The sequence below is a fragment of the Mytilus galloprovincialis genome, chromosome 3 (assembly GCF_965363235.1).
Source record: "Mytilus galloprovincialis chromosome 3, xbMytGall1.hap1.1, whole genome shotgun sequence".
Classification (NCBI taxonomy): Eukaryota; Metazoa; Mollusca; class Bivalvia; order Mytilida; family Mytilidae; genus Mytilus; species Mytilus galloprovincialis.
In genome coordinates, this window is record NC_134840.1 from 41912162 (window position 1) to 41930681 (window position 18520).

At 32.4% G+C, this 18520-nt stretch overlaps 1 protein-coding gene across 3 annotated transcripts; it reads right to left on the reverse strand.

Moving 5' to 3' along the window:
- Positions 1 to 6150: 6150 nt before the first annotated feature.
- Positions 6151 to 18146, reverse strand: LOC143067970 (perlucin-like protein). 3 transcript variants are annotated; one of them, XM_076241646.1, is made up of 5 exons: positions 18018 to 18146; positions 16613 to 16701; positions 8154 to 8247; positions 6908 to 7121; positions 6151 to 6220 (listed from the first exon to the last, which is right to left on the reverse strand). In XM_076241646.1, exons 1-5 carry the CDS (start codon positions 18073 to 18075, stop codon positions 6181 to 6183), a joined length of 495 nt encoding a protein of 164 aa, XP_076097761.1. In that variant the 5' UTR covers positions 18076 to 18146; the 3' UTR covers positions 6151 to 6180. The 3 variants fall into 3 exon arrangements, with proteins under 3 accessions (XP_076097761.1, XP_076097760.1, XP_076097759.1); XM_076241645.1 differs by lacking the exons at positions 16613 to 16701; positions 18018 to 18146 and adding exons at positions 9286 to 9374; positions 10796 to 10930; XM_076241644.1 differs by lacking the exons at positions 6151 to 6220; positions 6908 to 7121; positions 8154 to 8247 and adding exons at positions 12179 to 12253; positions 15262 to 15475; positions 15785 to 15878.
- Positions 18147 to 18520: the final 374 nt, after the last annotated feature.

Consider the following 18520-nt stretch of genomic DNA (forward strand, 5'->3'; position numbering starts at 1 on the left):
TGTCATTCAGAAATAAAATAGTTTCCATAATTTATTTTTACTTACAAATCTTGATCTTTTTTTTGGTTGCTTAGTATATAATGATGAGTTGCTGATCATTCTTGGACCGAGTGGTCTGGGTAGTTTATTTATAGTGATCACAAGCCTGTCAACCTTGAGGTTGTCAGATCAAACCAAACATGTATCAAGGTATGTTTTGCTCTGATCTTTATTGACTATGATTGGCTTTTTTCCATCCGAAGATTGGTGGTTCACTTAGGCTACTTTTGCTTCATCCACGGAAAATAACTGGAATATAGCCATGTTTGCTGAAAGTGGTGTTGAAGATCAAAAATAAATCAATTAGTACTGTTGACACCATTTTCACAATAATACAGCCCTTGTACTTAGAATTCAGGAATAAATAATACAGCCCTTGTACTTAAAATTCAGGAATAAATAATACAGCCCTTGTACTCAAAATTCAGGAATATTGTACTTTTCTGAACCTTGTTGTGTGGCATACAGAACTGAAGCTGATTTATTTGGGTACATAAGTGTATTTGGATGATAGATTTGTTGGTTACAGACTTTATGTTATCCTTCGTAAAATGTTTCTTATTCAGTATCTGCTATTGCATCTTAATCTTGAGGTTTTCCCCATTCAAAGTTTCAAGTATTAGAATGAGAACACCAGGGACAACACTTTAGAAATGAGAGAATACATTTTTCAAAATTCAAATAATTTAGTTTGCATCAGATATATTACTAACATGACTTTAAGATTGTTTATCTATAAGATTTTCTTACAGGTTTTTTGTGTGTGTGGTTTTTATTTGATTTTTTTTTAATTTCAAGTTGTTCCAAATTAAGAGTTGACATGAAGAAAAATCATCAAGTTGATGACGTCATTGAATTTTGTTTAGCATATTTTTAAAGCAATTGCTTTTATGCCGTCGCGTATGGCCATCTTTGTGACCCAGATCAGAGACTCCGCCCAGATCAAGCCATAGTATTTTGTTAAACAGGCTCCTGGTCAGTCATTCTTTAACACCTATGTATGTTTTCTAATGCAATACATAGCTTGAAACTTTAAAAAAAAGTTAGTGGATTTAAGAAGTTTCAGAATATGTTCTTGAAGATGTATTTTTGTATTTAAAGGGTCAACCGTTTGACTATCAAATAACATAGAAGTACGAGTGAAAAAAAGTACATTTTTATAAATGCGATTCCGTTTTCCGCCGTTCGTACGATGTTTCAACAAAATATGGATTCATTTCAGTTGTTGGTTTAGTATTGAAAATTTAAATGAATTATCTCCTAATAAATACGGTTTTTTATGTTTAATTTGTGTTTCTTTAAGAGGTCAGGTGCTCTTGTTCATTCATAAAATTATCGTTCATTCATACATTTATCGTAAAAATCACTACACAGGTTAATGCGTAGTGTCAAATTATTACCTGTAATCTAAAAATAGACAAACTTTATTTGCGCAAATAATTTAGCGGAACGAAACCCTTGTTGAAAACACATAACAATAAGTTCGTTTTCCTTTTCTGTCAAAACTCCGTAATATTTATCGATCACCTTACTAATGAAATGGACCCGTCCAAACGTAGTAGATGCCAAGTCGGTCCACATAAAGAGATATTTACAATTTGGAATTTTCTAGTTTATTAATACATAGATTGAAAAAAGTACGTCTTTTTAAATATCATGATCAAAACTGGGTTTGCATAACAAATGTCAGATGAAACCATTATCCTCGTCTTTTCAGTGAACAAGTCTACTACGTTTGTTGACCCGTGTTAGCAATTTTATTTCACATGTTTTCGAAATATTGAAGATCATTTTTCGCAATGTTTCCTGAAAATTGATAAATATCAAAGCAACGTAGAGCTGTTTGTTCTTGTTCGTATAATAAAATTGAGAATGGAAATGGGGAATTTGTCAAAGAGACAACAACCCGACCATAGAAAAACATACAACAGCAGAATTAAGGTCACCAACAGGTCTTCAATGCAGCGAAAAATTCCCGCACCCGGAGGCGTCCTTCAGCTGGCCCCTATACAATATATATACTAGTTCAGTGATAACGATTTAATGTCATGTTTGTCTGTGATGACCCCCCCTTTTCGGGATTGCATGAGAATTGTAGTTATCTCGTACCCACATGCACTTGTTTCTATCCATAGGAAGGTCGACTATCCATATAAAACTATTTATATGGATAGTCGACCTTCCTATGGATAGAAACAAGTGCCTGTGCTCGTATCAGAAGGACACATATTAACTGAGCAATAATGTTTGGAACTTAGTTTTAAAAATGATGACAAAGTAACATTATGAAAATATTTTTATTAAGCTGAAATATACATTTATTCTTTACATGTTTATGTCTTGTAAGATATTTTATTTCTTTCCTGTTTTTTCATCCACATATATACAAGAATTAAACCCGACATGAGTGTTGTCTAGTTAAAAGTTGAAATGTTTTAACTTAATCATTTGTGTTAATGGTTAAATATAAATTAATAATGAAAACTGTTAAAATTAAATCAATAAAGGAAATTATTGCCAAGGAAGTTACAAACACTACCAGGGGATAATCCATGATGATTTCTTTTTGAGTTATATGTTTCAGCACATGTATATTTGACCCCAACTTTAGCCTGGTAAACGTGTTGTCTCCTTGTGAAATATAAAACATATTAAAAATGACTTTCTGCTAAAGTCTTTTATTTATATAAAGTTAAAACCTTCTTACTTTTAACTAGACAACACTCATGTCAGGTTTAATTCTTGTATATATGTGGATGAAAAATAAAAGTCCCCAAACATTAACATGGCAGCAATTGCTTTTACAGCCTTTAAGGCTTTGATTTAATGAATACTCCCTTGTTTCCTTTTATACTAACAACCAATGTTGATAAAAATTTTATGAAAAGTAATATTAATAAAAAAATTCATTGTGATTTGAAAAATTCCTGAAATGTTAAGATTATCAATTTGTATCCTACCACCATAAAGAGATTGTGCATTAAGTGTTTTACTGTCCATAGTTCTGAAACTTCAAGAGTTTTGTTGAAGTGAAATACTTAGAATCATGATTTATTTTGTAAGCAATTACAAGTCATATGTTTAAACTCATGCTATTACCGTTTTTCATTATTATACAAAGTTTCATGATTTGACAAAAACCGAGTTGTTGTGAAATAATACTCAGATATCTTTTCTAGTATATACAAATTATGTTGTGTTTTATTGATAAAAAATAAATGTAAAAGAGTTGTTATTTTTAATACATGTACTAGAATGGCATATAAATATTGTTATTGTTGTCAGAATTATCTTGTATTTGTTTAAAACACTAGTTCATAGAATTAGGCCCATTTAGAGTTTAAAAAAAACATATTGAACAATTACAGACTGAACTGTTATATATTTATTGTGTGAATTGTGTTTAATATTTGAGAGGCAACTTTTGTGATATTCATAATTTCATAACTTCCTTTAATTTATCTTTTTAAACAAAAGTCAAATGTATGTTTGACAAATATAAATTACTGTCATAGTGGCTAACAAAATCAAGTCAATAATGTGCCCTGTTTTATGGTTTATCCAATAATAAAAGGAATGAAAATAAAACTTTCAGTGAATATTTGAATTGAACGATTAATATTTAATATATCTCCTATAAATAAGTATATTATTTATAATTATCATGCGTTAAATTCACATCCTTATAGAACTAAGGAGATGTTGTATGATTACCAATGCAATGACACAACTACCAAACAGAGACCAAAGGACAAGATGTAAACAACTATTAGATCACAGTACCTTCAACACTAAGCAAAACACATATATAGTAAACTATATAAGGTTTGTGAAAAATTCAGAGGAAAAAATACAGCAGCTTGGTTTATACTCATACAATAAAAACGCCAATAACAAACACCAATGAAGTAAAGGCTTGGAACAGGCACAGTGACCTATAGTTGCTATCATTTGGTCTCTGGCAAATAGTTGTTGCAATCATACCACATCTTAGTTTGTATTAGGTTACTATACTTTTAGATTATTTTTTTCACAAAAGAGTACTGAATTGTATTGTATCTTATAAATTGTTATTTCATGTATTTTGATCATGCTTCAAAAGTCCCAACAGTAATATAGAAATCCATGTATGTGAATATAAGTTAATGTTATTCTTCTGAAGATATGAACAAATAATTTTAGTGAACAAATGTTACGTTTTTGAAATTTATAATATGGCACTTTTCTCCACTTCTTAATAGTTTTACAAGTAACACAGAATATCAGCTCTTTGTTTTAGAATAAACCCAGTCTTTCTGACAGTAAATATTTTATATATAAGTTCTATATAGACATTTTTTGATAATGGTTCCCAGTAGGATACTGTAATGTATACATTGGAAGCAGTTGCTTCAAAAAATGTTTATGATTTGATACATAAAAATCTAATTACAAAAAAGTCTTTGATAAGACAGCCAAAACCATCTAAGGTGAAACTTGCCTGATTGAGTTGCAACCCCAGATTAAGTGCAGTCAAACATTATGTAAACTGAAGTTAAAGAAAAAAAATGAGGTTATGAACAAGTTTGTTTATTAGAAATTATTCTTGATATTGATATTTAAAGAGATAAAATAACATGAGAGGTTGTTAATGTGAAATTGTTGTAAAACTTCGAAATAAATTTTACGATTTGATAGTTTATATATACATTTGTTGTTACTAAGAGTATCAATAAAATACTACTCAATCAATATATGTTAAAATCTTTTGACAACGCCTACATTAGAACAGGGAGGTTATTTGATTGTCTTTTCTTTGTACCAGTATATCAAGATAACATACAAATAGTGGGATATACACAGAGACACAAACATTTGTGGTGGCTTATTCCCCGACTTTAAAAAAGGGGGGTATACGGTTTTACCTCTGTCTGTCTATCCTTCTGTCAGTCCCTCAGTCCGTCCGTCCAATGAATATATTTCGTCCCATTTTTCTCACAAACTACAATGCAAGGATTTCTGAAATTTGGTTTTAGGGTTTATATATGTCAGCTATACCGTGTGATGCCTTTTCAGATTCATCACTCGACAACTTCCTGTTTACCGAACACTTGTAAGATTTTACACGTGATAGCCAAGTGGAAAATTTTCATCACATTTTTCTCAGGAACTGCAATACAAGGATTTCTAAAATTTGGTTTCAGGGTTTATATAAGTCAGCTCTTCTGTGTGATGAGTTTTCAGATTCATCACACGATTTTTACACTATTAATATTATGCACTTGAGGTGAAGGTATCATCAGTGTGCAGTAGCATATGAGTAGCTCACAGTTTCACTTGTTTCAATGGCATTCAAATATTAAAGTTGTACCATAGGGCAATATTGTTTGATTTGTGATGGAACTATATTTATCCTTTATAAAAACTTGGTGTTGACAGTGAATGTGTTGTGCATATCTTTTATCTGCTACGTGTTGAAAGTGAAGGTGTTTTACATGTCTTATCTGCTGCAATGTGTTAATAGTGAAGGTGATATGTATATGTTTTATCTGCTGCAATGTGTTAAAAGTAAAGTTGTGCATATCTTTTATATGCTGAAATCTGTTAATAGTGAAGGTATTGTGCCTATTTTTTATCTACTGCAGTGTGTTAATAGTGAAGGTGTTGTGCATATCTTTTAACTGCTGCAATGTGTTGATAGTGAAGGTGTTGTGCATGTCTTTTATCTGCTGCAATGTGTGGGTAGTGAAGGTGTTGGAGATGTCTTTTATCTGCTGCAATGTGTCAATAGTGAAGGTGTTGTGCATATATTTTATCTGCTGCAACGTGTTAATTGTGAAGGTGTTGTGCATATCGTGTATCTGCTGCAAAGTGTTTATAGGGAAGGAGATCTTTTATCTGCTGCAATGTGTTTATAGGGAAGGAGATGTGCATATCTTAAAAGTAAACGTACAAGTAAAAGTAAAATATGGCTGACTCACTCTTAGCCAGAAATGTTGTGATTTTGAAAGTACCAGTAATTTTAAATTAAGCCTTATTTTTACCTCAATCGGGGAAATTACATAAAACAACACATCAAAAACCTGCCCCAAAAAAAAAAACAATCAATGCTTTATAAATAAATAAGTAAGATATTGAAAAATAATTTATAGTATTAATTTATCATTTTCCTAGAACTTCTGTTTCTGTGCTATTGGTGTCCCTAAAATAAAACAGGAAACATAAATATGATGTTGTTGATATGGTGTTATTTTTAAGACTACTTTTAACCACTATCTTTGGGAATGAAGAACTCATTTTCCAAACTATTTGTATCTCACTATAAAAATAATCTTTTTAGGGATAAATAGAGTGGAATTAAATTATAAGCAGGCTGGTCACTGACGTTAGCTAAAAAAAATAATTAAGATTATTTACACTTAAATGAGATTAGACAATAGTGATGATTCAGCTAGCGCCCATGTTTTTTTTCTCTTGGATGCTAAGCTGTGTATTACATATATGGCATTGGACGCTAAAGTAGTTATCAAAGGTACCTGGATTATAATTTAATACGCCAGACGCGCGTTCCATCTACATAAGACAAAAAGTTGAAGAGCATTGAGGACCCAAAATTCCAAAAAAGTTGTGCCAAATACGGCTAAGATAATCTACTCCTGGGAAAAGAAAATCCTTAGATTTTCGAAAAATTCAAAGTTTCATGAAAGACAAGCCGTTGAACTTTCTAGAACGTTAACACTTTTAAAATTATCAATAGCATTCCACCTGCATGGGTAAAGTTGTCTCCGGGATTAGTGTGAGTATCTAATTTAAAACTTTTATGAAAAGGACAAATGTAACCGGAGACAGCACCTATATAGTTGTAATATAACACATAATAAGTACATACGGCTTTTCACACAAGTAGTGTTGTGAATAGTGACAGTTGTCATCTGCAAACTCATAATGATGGAGTCTGTGGACAGATAAACAATGCTCATTGTTTCCACCATTGTTTGGTTGTCCTCTCTGCCAGTCGGAGAAATTAAATGGAATTGCATGTGGTTCCCATTTCCATTCACCTTCGTTGTCCCAGTCTGATCCACCTAACCAGTAGGCTACAGCTAAATGTATTAGATATAAAAGGTGCAAAATTACTGTTTTATCTACCAGAGGGGTTGTATGAACTACTGCTATCAATTGATTTTAACTTCAAAGTATATTATGTTTGTTTCAAAATTCAAAATTAAATTGACGGTTGTATGCACAAATCCTGTCAAGATGGTAAATATGTTTTTTTGGCAGTTGTCGTTTTTCTCATTTCAATCCTTCAATGGGTCGCTGAAACAGCAGTGTAAATCTTATTCTTTGACAGAAATAAATAATAAAAAATCGTCCATTCGAATATTCTGTTAATCTGTGTATTAAGATTTCTTCTGTCATCTAAAAGTACATGACTATTTCGTTCACTTTTATAGGAAGGGAAGTCCTCTAAAATGGCTTCCGGTTCATGAATTACCGTTTCAAACTATAGCATTTCAATCCTGTTACGATTGATATGATTAGATATAAGTTGTAACGGTTGTTTTTGTTAAAGTTTGATATTAGTCGAACAAATAATGCCTACACATAAAGTAAAGTGGTTTCGACCATGAAATTGTAGGATACTATGATCCCTAATCGTGATGAATGTATGTAAGTCGTTTTCTGAATAAATGACAATTGCTTACCAGGCAACAGTTCAAAACAACGAATTTTCATAAATGAGCAACAACTGCCATGAAGGAAAACCAGCTTGACAGAATTTGTGAATGAAATTAACCAGAGACATAATAAATATTATATGTCTCTGAATCAACAAATCTTTGAATTAAAAAAACAACAAAACCAGCCGACCTTCTTCAGAATCTATGTCTGTATTGATTTTTTTTTTGTAATGTTGGATCTTAGCCATGGCTTTGTCTGAAATATTGGCCACTGCATATTAAATTTCCAAAACCAATGAATTGAAATTTCCTGCAAATATTGAAGATATTGAGATCAATATAAATACGAGATTTAAAATAATAGTCAATATGTAAGGTAAAGTTTTGAGTCAAATTCGTCTAATATACCGTTCACTCCTATCTGTGTTCTTATTACTAGTATTTACTTACTATGTCGTTGAGCTCCAAGTAGGGTTTTAATGTACTGGTCTTCGGCATCAGTTTCAATGCTTGCAAGGAAACTCCCGTGTATCTCACACATTTTCTAAAAGATAACAATAGATACAGAACAGTATGTAATTTAGGAGAAATTATTTCTGGGCGTATTTAACATACGATCACAGTATACTTGATACCAACACACTAATGATTACGTCTATCTTTATTATGTAATAGAAGTTTACTAAAAACATAGCATTCCCTTCAAACTTGCAAAAAGTAAACAACAAAAATACTCCGAGGAAAATTCAAAACGGAAAGTGGCAAAATCAAATGATAAAACAAATTAAACGAATGGACAAAACTGTCACATTCCTGATTTGGTACAGGCATTTTCAAATGTTTAAAATGGTGGATTGAACCTGGTTTTATAGCGCTAAACCTCTCACTTGTATGACAGTCGCATCATATTCCATTATGTTTACAACGATACGTTAACAAAACAGACATAATAAAATAGTCAAAATATGGGTACAGCAGTCATCACTGTGTCAAAATCTCAAAACAAACAAATATTTACTGTTTATCAAGACAAAAGGTTTTAAATTCTTGTTCTTATACCAAAGGCTTCTGCATCATAGTTTTAACTATTATAGTCAGTATTTACCTGTACCATCACCAAGTTCCATTTTGCCTTAATATTGACAATCGCAGCTTTCCCGTCCAGACTACCCGAGTGGTCACCACAGGTTTGTTTTTTTTTTTTTTTTGTTGGAGTTCATATTGCCGTATTTACAGTTTTCTATGTGGTGTTTTGTGAACTGTTGTTTGTCTGTTCGTCGTTTTAGTTTGAATCTGGTGTTCTGGTATATCTTGTGTAAATATCATTATAATATTCTAAACGATAAGATGTGGCGTGAAGTCTTACGGTCTTGTACACCAAAGACCATACAAAGGACAATAAGATTGATACCGTATGACCATCATTGATGAGTAAACTTGTCGACGGGCGTTTATGTTTGGAAGTCATAACTTTATTAATTTTAATGTTTTGATAACTGTTCTGGTGATTATTATGCAACTATAAAAGATACAACAACATCACTATTTATAACTTGTTCTTATGGTTAACTTATTAACTTACCATGGCCTCGGCCCACGATGCTGAATCTCTACTGATGTGGTAACATGATTTATCATACCTTGACCATCCACTTGGACAGTTACAGAAAACTAATAGAATTAAACAATAGCGAAGTTTTAAAATAAGAATAATTATAAAAGCCTTATCTATAGTTTCGATTTTCAGAGTGATATACGCTGCTCTGGAGACAACTAAATACTCTTGGTTGAAGGCTTATAACGTCGTAAAAAAACAACATTATTATGATTTTTGTATGTAATCGTGCTCTAAATATTTATTTCCAATTTGAAATTATTTATTAACTGATTTTCGGACTTGATAAATTTCCTTTTATGATGATTTGTTCAAATTATTCCTGCTACCTTAATTACAAGTTCTGGTCGTTATACATAATCGTTGATAATTGTTTATAGGAGCTGCATATACATTTTTGTATTTGAAAAAATGAAGAACTTTAAATTCCCTCGCACTTATTTGAGTTTAATCTAATTTTGAATATTTTGAAATACTAAGGCTTTTCTACCTCAGGCATAGATTACCTTCGCTGTATTTGGCAACACTTTTAGGAATTTTGGATCCCAATGCTCTTCAACTTCGTACTTTATTTGGGTTTTTTAAAACTGTTTTGGATTCGAGCGTCACTGATGAGTCGTTTGTAGACGAAACGCGCGCCTGGCGTATATATAAAATTTAGTCCTGGTATCTTTGATGAATTTGTTTATTAACAATGAACGCATTGATTTGTACCTGCATTACACAAACTGACTGAGAATTCAATAGTAATACTCAGCTCTTACACATTGCCCATTACGCAAAACAAATCAACCAAATGCATTTAAGTGAGTGAAAAAAATGCAAAATTATCTTATTTGCTCGCTTATTTGTCTTCTGCTTCAACTGACAACAGATCGTTCCTCTATAAAAAAAAATAAAAAGTAAGTAGTTTCTTAGATTTGAACTTTTGCGCAAAACTTAACCTCATCGGGTAAATAATCGGAAGAGAAACAATGATTTTCGTCAAAGCAGCATAATCTATTAATCCGTTACCTTTGATTGTTTTTTTTTCAATACATTCAAGATTAACAGAACTTTAAATTAGTAGCAGAAAACTAAAAAGGTGCACATCAATTCAGTCAACAAGTAACTATTACTCCAATCTTATTAAAGCTATCGAATTGGACCTGAATAGCAAAACCAAATAACATGATAAATGATCGAGATTGTGGGTTTCGGTCAAATGTCTGTTAATTTGTTAATGTGGCCTCCAGTTATTCACAGCGTTCATTGTTCTATGTAGTTATTGAAAAGAAATTGCCCCTCAAGAGACATCTTCAAGTTTAAGTTTCGCTAGTGTCTCATTTGCGTCTTTTCTCAGACAATGAGTCGTAGTGTATAATAGAAGTCTCTGATCTTCCTCATATTAAACTTATACATAAAATGCTTAAGTATTAACAGTTAACGTTTAAAACAATCCTTGATTGAAGAAATACTACTGACTAAACATTCTTACCTGTAAAAAAGTAAATTTGAAAAAAGACAAATAATGATAATTTAACTATCCCATTCATTGTATAACGATTTATAAATGTAGTGCGACTTATCTATCAAACAGTCTTATCTGTATGTGAAAGTATAGCACCAGGAGATAAGGATTGCAGATATAAGAAACATAGGGCCAATGATTGACAATAGTGTATTACTTGGCATTCAGAAGCATTTTCTTAAATGAGGTACAGTTTATACAAAAACAAGTGATATCAAATTATTTTGTCAAATCTGGCCTCTTTGGGAACTTCGATATTTATATTAAAGAAAAAAAGTAAATATATTTCACACAATGGGAAATATACAGAAGAACAAAATTAAAATTACTATATCTCATGGTATGTAGACCAAGAACTTCTATATCTTTATGCACCATATTTTTGGATTTTTGGTCACGATATATTATAAAGCAACTCTTTACAAAAATTCCTAAATACGGTGGATAAAGATATCGTCGTTGCTTTGCCATACTATATTACGATATTACGGCTACTTAAGAAACGTGATGCCAGTTATAATTTCACAATAAAATATATGGATAATATGGCGTACCAATTCGTGGCAAATAATTCCAAATAAGGATTTAAAACAAGAATGTGTCCATAGTACACGGATTCCCCATCCGCACTATCATTTTCTATGTTCAGTGGACTGTAAAATTGTCGTAAAATTCTAATTTGGCATTAAAATTAGAAAGATCATGTCAAAGGGAACATGTGTACTAAGTTTCAAGTTGATTGCACTTCAACTTCATCAAAAACTACCTCGAATAAAAACTTTAACCTGAAGTGGGACAGACGGAAGGACAAACGAACGGAAAACTAACGGACGAACGGACGCACAGACCAAAAAACATAATGCCCATAAATGAAGCATGTCATTTTAATGTTATATTTCACATGGCTATAAAAGAGGGAGGTTTGGCATGCCACAAAACCAGGTTCAACCCACCATTTAAAAAAAAAAATGTCCTGTACCAAGTCAGGAATATGGCCATTGTTATATTATAGTTCGTTTCTGTGTGTATTACATTATAACGTTGTGTCATTTGTTTTCTCTTATTTTTGAGTGTAAATTCACATTGCGATAAGACGTGTCACGGTACTTGTCTATCCCAAATTCATGTATTTGGTTTTGATGTTATATATATATATATGTTATATTTGTTATTCTCGTGGGATTTTGTCTATGTGTGTTACATTTTAGTGTTATGTCGTTGTTCTCCTCTTATATTTAATGCGTTTCCCTCGGTTTTAGTTTGTTACCCCGATTTTGTTTTTGTCCATGTATTTATGAGTTTTGAACAGCGGTATACTACTGTTGCCTTTATTTATCAATAAATAAGTAAGATATTAAAAAATAATTTATAGTAATAATGTGTTATCATTTTCCAAGAACCTCTGTTTCTGTGCTATTGGTGTCCCTAAAAAAAACAAACATTAATATGATGTTATTGTTGAAATGGTTGGGGTGTTATTTTAATTAAGGATCTCCTTTAACTTCTTTGTTAGACGTGATGCTTACAAATGTATCTTACTGAATCTTTTCTCTTATAAACATCATAATTTTGTTAGGTGAAAATTCACAAAACTTGGCAAATGATGAGCTCATTTGCTATTTCTAGCACACGAAAATCATCTTTTAAGAGTTAAATCGAGTTGAGATCAATTTCAAGCAGGGAGTCACTGACGTCACCTAACAAAAATAATTCAGATTATTTAAAAATTTGGAACAAATTCTAATGAGATGAGATATTTGGGATGATTCAACTATAGTGCCCATGTTGTTTTTTTAATTTTTTTTTATCTTGTACTGGATATGCTTGAAACATATATGACGTTGGGCGTTAAGCTTACACTTAATTATCAAATAACTTCCACCTGCGTTTTTATTCATGATATCCTGTGTAAAATTTTCATTGAGGTAAGTGTGAAAGTAGATCTTTATATATGTATATATATATATATATATATACAAGTCTAAATTGAAAACTATGTTCAAATTTATGATTGCGTTGGATAAAAACCGCAATTTTTATACGTGTGCATGTAAAACAAATTTTGTTGAAGAAGGGTCTAAATACAGCACAAACAACATTTTCCAAAAGACCAAAAAAGTGAAAAAGTATATTTCAACAAAACGCATTTGACTAACAGGTCGAACAACTGATGTTCTTTAACCCTGCTGACTGCCATTGGCGATTGCCAAATAAAATTGATCACAAGATGTAACAAAACGGATCATAATATAAATTTAATACTAAACAGAAAACAATTAACTTGTGGCCAAGATGTTATGCCACAAACATAAGGTGTCAATATATTTTTTGTACACCAGATCCGGATTTCGACAATAAATGTCTCTTCAGTGATGTTAGGAATCGAAACGTTATTTGGAAAGCCATATAATTTACCCTCAATTTTAGATAGACTCTTGAATTTTAAGAGTCAATATAGGATGAACGGATCATATGAATAAGAGGAAAAATATGATACAAGCCCAAACGAAAAAATATAAACAAGTCTAAATTGAAAACTACGTTCAAACCTATGTTTGCGTTGGATAAAAACCGCAATTTTTATACGTGTGCTTGTAAAACAAATTTCGTCGAAGAAGGGTCTAAATACAGCACAAACAACATTTTTCAAAAGATCAAAAAAGTGAAAAAGTATATTTATATATATATATATATATAAACGCCTAAAAAAGTGTACACAACAACACCAAATACAAAAAAAAGGTAACTATAAATGTAATTATTTATAAATATTTCGGATAACAGATATCCTTCCTCAGCAAGATTCTGATGTTAAACGAATCATCTTTAAGTCTTCTTAGATTAAACTATTACAATCTTGAAATTTATACAATAAAAAAGTCAAACCGAACATTCGGTTTGACTTTTTTATTGTATATTATATTTATAGTTACCTTTTTTTGAATTTGGTGTTGTTTTGTACACTTTTTTAGGCGTTTATATAATTTATTTATTGTGTACATGTATCGTTACTCCTAACGATCCAGCGCCCTCATGGGGAAAATCGTTGACTACTATTCAGACGCTATATATATATATGATGTTTAGACGAGTTGTATTTCTATATATATGTATATATATATGACTCTAAAGTGCGATGGTACTCTATAGTGCGATGATCACGCTAAAGTGTGATGGTTTACGCTTAAGTACAATCGTTTCTCACGCTTAAGAGCGATGGTTTACGCTAAATAGATATAGGAAGATGTGGTATGAGTGCCAATGAGACAACTCTCCACCCAAATAACAATTTAAAAAAAGTAAACCATTATAGGTCAATGTACGGCCTTTAACACGGAGCCTTGGCTCACACCGAACAACAAGCTATAAAGGACCCAAAATTAGTAGTTTAAAACCATACAAACGGGAAAACAAAAGTACGATTGTCTAAACTCAAGTACGATGGTACAAAAGTCTTCTTTTAGAGAACCACTTAATGGAATGAAACCAAACATGGCATGAAAGTTCCTTATTAGGTGCTTACCAAGTGTTGTACCGTAAAATCGATCCAACATCCAAAATGGCCGCCAGCGAGGTACTTCGTTTAACATAGGACCGGCCTATGGAATATACGTACAAATGCATTCTTTTAGAGAACCACTGAATGGAATGAAACCAAACATGGCATGAATGTTCCTTATGAGGTGCTGACCAATTGTTGGAACTTTGTAGGCGATCAATCATCCAAGATGGCTGCCATCAGGGAACTACGTTTGACATAGGACCCTATGGACAATACATACAAATGTCGTTTTTTAGAGAACCACTGAATGGAATGAAACCAAAAATGTAATGAATGTTCCTTATGCTGTGTTGTTACTTTGAAGCCTATATTCATCATCTATGATGGCTGCCAAAGAGGGACTTTGTTTAACACAGGACCCAATGGGATTAAATACATACAAACGTCTTCTTTTAAAGAACCACTAAATGGATGAAATAAAACATGGCATGAATGTTCCTTATGAGGTGCTGACCAAGTGTTGTAACTTTGTAGACGATCAATCATCCAAGATGGCCGCCGGCGTGGAAATAGTTTAACATAGGTCCCTTTGTGTAATACATATAAATGTTGTCTTTTAAACTACTGAATGGAATAAAACCAGACATGGCAAATAATGTGTCTAATGAGTCATAATCCAACGTTTCTTATGTCTATACTTTCGCAGACCATCGGACTTCAGCGTATAGAGGCATCGCACTTTAATTAGCGCAGAATATCGCACTTTAATTAGCGCAGACCATCGCACTTTAACGTGATAATCGTACTTTAGTGTCCTCATCGCACTTTAGAGTCCTTCATATCTGAATTAAAACTAAAATGAAAATGAAATGTAACCTTTGACAGCACCCTAAATTTTGGATAATCAGTTTCTATATGCACAAGTACGTACGGTTTTTCACACAAGTAGTGTTGTGAATCGTGACAGTTGTTATCGACAAACTCGTAACGGTAGGATCTGTGTACAGATAAACAATGCTCTTTGCCTCCACTATTGTCTGGTTGTCCTTTGTGCCAGTTGGTGAACTTCATTTGAATTGCATGTGGTTCCCATTTCCATTCTCCTTCGTTGTCCCAATCTGATCCACCTAACCAAAAGCTGGAAGCTGAAAGTATTTTTAACAAGGTGAACTACAACTATCGGTTGATAATAACGTTAGGTTTTTTTCACAATGTAATCCAGATGTGGGCCACTGAACTGAGTTAAGGTGACAATCTTTTAAGTTAATATTTGATTGAAATAATTTATGAAAATTGACAAATTGAGTTACTCATTCAGTTAACCCGTGTAATCAAATTTCTTCAGAATCGACAAATCGAGTCATTCATTCAGTTGTGTTACAGAACTACATAAGAACAAACCAGTTGGAAATAGCATAACTCATCAGATCTGCATGTTCTTATTATTTACTTACTATGGCGTTGAGCTCCAAGTAGGGTTTTCATGTACTGGTCTTCAGCAACAGTTTCAATGCTTGCAAGGAAACTCCCGTGTATCTCACACATTTTCTAAACGATAACAATAAATAATAAAACAATATATAATTTAGCAGAAATACTTCTATACGTTTTTAAACATATGATCGCAGTATACTTGATACCTCTACACTAATGATTACGTTTGTCCTTATTCTGTAGTAGGTATGTGCTAAGCATCTAGTAGCATTCCCTTCAAACTGGTAACTGTCAATAAAAAAACCTTTCCCTTCCAGGTTACGTGAGTGGTCATCTTTTGGGTTGTTTTTTAGTTTCATATTGACTTTGTAGCTTTATATGTGGAATTTTGTTAACCTTTGTCATTTTTAGTTCTGGTGTTATCGGATAGTTTCCGATTGATGATTTTTTAATGCGTCATGGAATCTAATGACTTTTTAAAAATTCATCAATATCAGGCATTTGTTAAAACACAGTTATGATAATGATATCTTGCAGCAGAAGACGGTTACTAATGTAATTATGATCATAACATAAAAAAAGGCAAATGACGTGTGAATTATCATGCCAATGACAAAAGGACAAAAAAGACTACAGATAACTACATGGCCTTCAACAATGAGTAAAGCCCTTGTCGTACTTATAGTTAATTAGAAAAATATCCGGGACAACAAATGGGGAAACAATTAAACGGCCGCTATATGCCTTGGAAGTTATAGCTTTATTTATTTTATTGTTTTGTTAACTTTTCTGATGATTGATATGCAATTCTACTATTTATAACTTTCCCTCGTGGTTATTATACTTACCATGGCTTCTGCCCACGATGCTGAATCTCTACTGACGTGGTAACATGATTGGTCGTATCTTGACCATCCGCTTGGACAGTTACAGAATACTAATAGAATTAAACAAATGTGAAATAAGAATAATTAAAAATGTTACGGATAGTCAGTAGTTTCGCCTATATGACGACCCTAAGTCGTTTGATCCCAACCAAATAATCCTTGTTATAAAGGATAGGCATGTTTCGAACTTTCCACAGGATATAATGATCTTTTTTGCACTTGCTTAATCGTAATTCAAATATGTTTATTTCCAAATAGAAATTACCTGACTGATTTTCGGACATTAGTTTTGCAATACATTTGCATGATTAAAGATACAAAAGTAGTTATATATGATCGAATGAGGCCCAATGAAGCTGAACACTGGACGCAGACGACCTACCTTATTGTTGGACCATTCTACCCTCGAAAGTGGACACCGGACGCCAATAATGACGCCATACCATATTGTTAGACCATTCTACCCTCGAAAGTTGACACAGGACGCTTATAGTCACACCATACCCTTTAGTTGGACAAGTACATCTATGATGAGTTTATCGCCAAGATGGATGGATATCCTTAAAAGTGGACGACACATCCTTAAAAACGGACGCGTTATTTTTTTCGGAATACTTGAATTCTCTCTCATTCTTCCATACAGTAGGTCAGGTTCAGGACTTGAAACTGCTGCACATACATGTAGGTGAGAAATTACACATTACATTTAATCGTATGCGGCTCATTGAAGGTGTACAAATAGACGCCAATAGTGGCGTCACACCCTATAAATGGACAAATCCACCCTCCAAGGTAAAATCCAGCGACGATCTTTCCAAGTTATTCCAACCAAGTGATGAAACATTTGTTTTCAATAATAGTTTTACTGTAATCGTTCAGCTGAAGGGGGCAATCTCCCAATCAACCCCCTAAGACACCCTGCTTACAATTTATTAATTTATTTTCAAGTAGCTACATCCATGAACAGCATGATACTACGCTTACAATAAACAGAAATTTAAACAGTTTCTGATTTCAGTAACAGAAAAAACGACCATTCGGTGAACAAGATATATTGAATGAACCATGCATGGTAAATAATTAAACATGATGAATTAACGGGAGTTTGCATTTCGGTCAAAACTTCAACTATTCCTTGTTTTTCTTATATTGTTTTACGTAGTTATTGAAAATTAATCTAGACTGCAAGAAACAGTCTTAATTCTGTTGATTTGCGATAGTGTTTCATGTGCAGAGACTACACATGTGTAATATAAATCTCTAGTCTTCCTCATATTGTGCTTGTATATAAAAATGTGAAGTATTTACAGTTGACGTTTAAAACAATTGTTGGTCTGAAGAAATACTATTGAGTAAACATTCTTACCTGTAAAAAAGTAAATTTGAAAAAAGACATATAATGATAATTTAACTATTTCGTTCATCGTATAGCGACTCTTTTATACATGTATGTATATGTAATGTGACTTATCTATTAACCAGTCTTATCTCCATGTGAAAGTATAGTATCGGGAGATTAGTAGTACTACAAATATATGAAACCTCGTGCCAATGACTGACAAAAGTGTATTATTTGACATTCCGAAACATCATTTCAGAAATCAGTTTCAGTTACCAAAAACAAATGATACCAATTGATTTGGCAAATTTCTTTGTGAAATTTCCGATATTTATAAGAAAAGTCAAAATAATGCAAACAATGAGACATGTGTACAAGAATCATAATAGAACTGCTAAATCTCAATGTAAATAGTCAATGAACGTCAATATTTTTTTCTCCATATTTGGGATTTTTGGTCACGATGTATAATAAAACAACTCGTGACCACAAATCTCAAATACGATGAATAAAGATATCGATGTTCTTGG

Coding starts and splice junctions, on each gene's coding strand:
- LOC143067970 (XM_076241646.1), bottom strand. CDS start 18,075: ATGAACGAAATAGTTAAATTATCATTATATGTCTTTTTTCAAATTTAC. Junction 16,702..18,017: donor TCAAATTTACTTTTTTACAG/GTAAGAATGTTT, acceptor TAATTCTATTAG/TATTCTGTAACTGTCCAAGC. Junction 8,248..16,612: donor CATCGTGGGCAGAAGCCATG/GTAAGTATAATA, acceptor GTTATCTTTTAG/AAAATGTGTGAGATACACGG.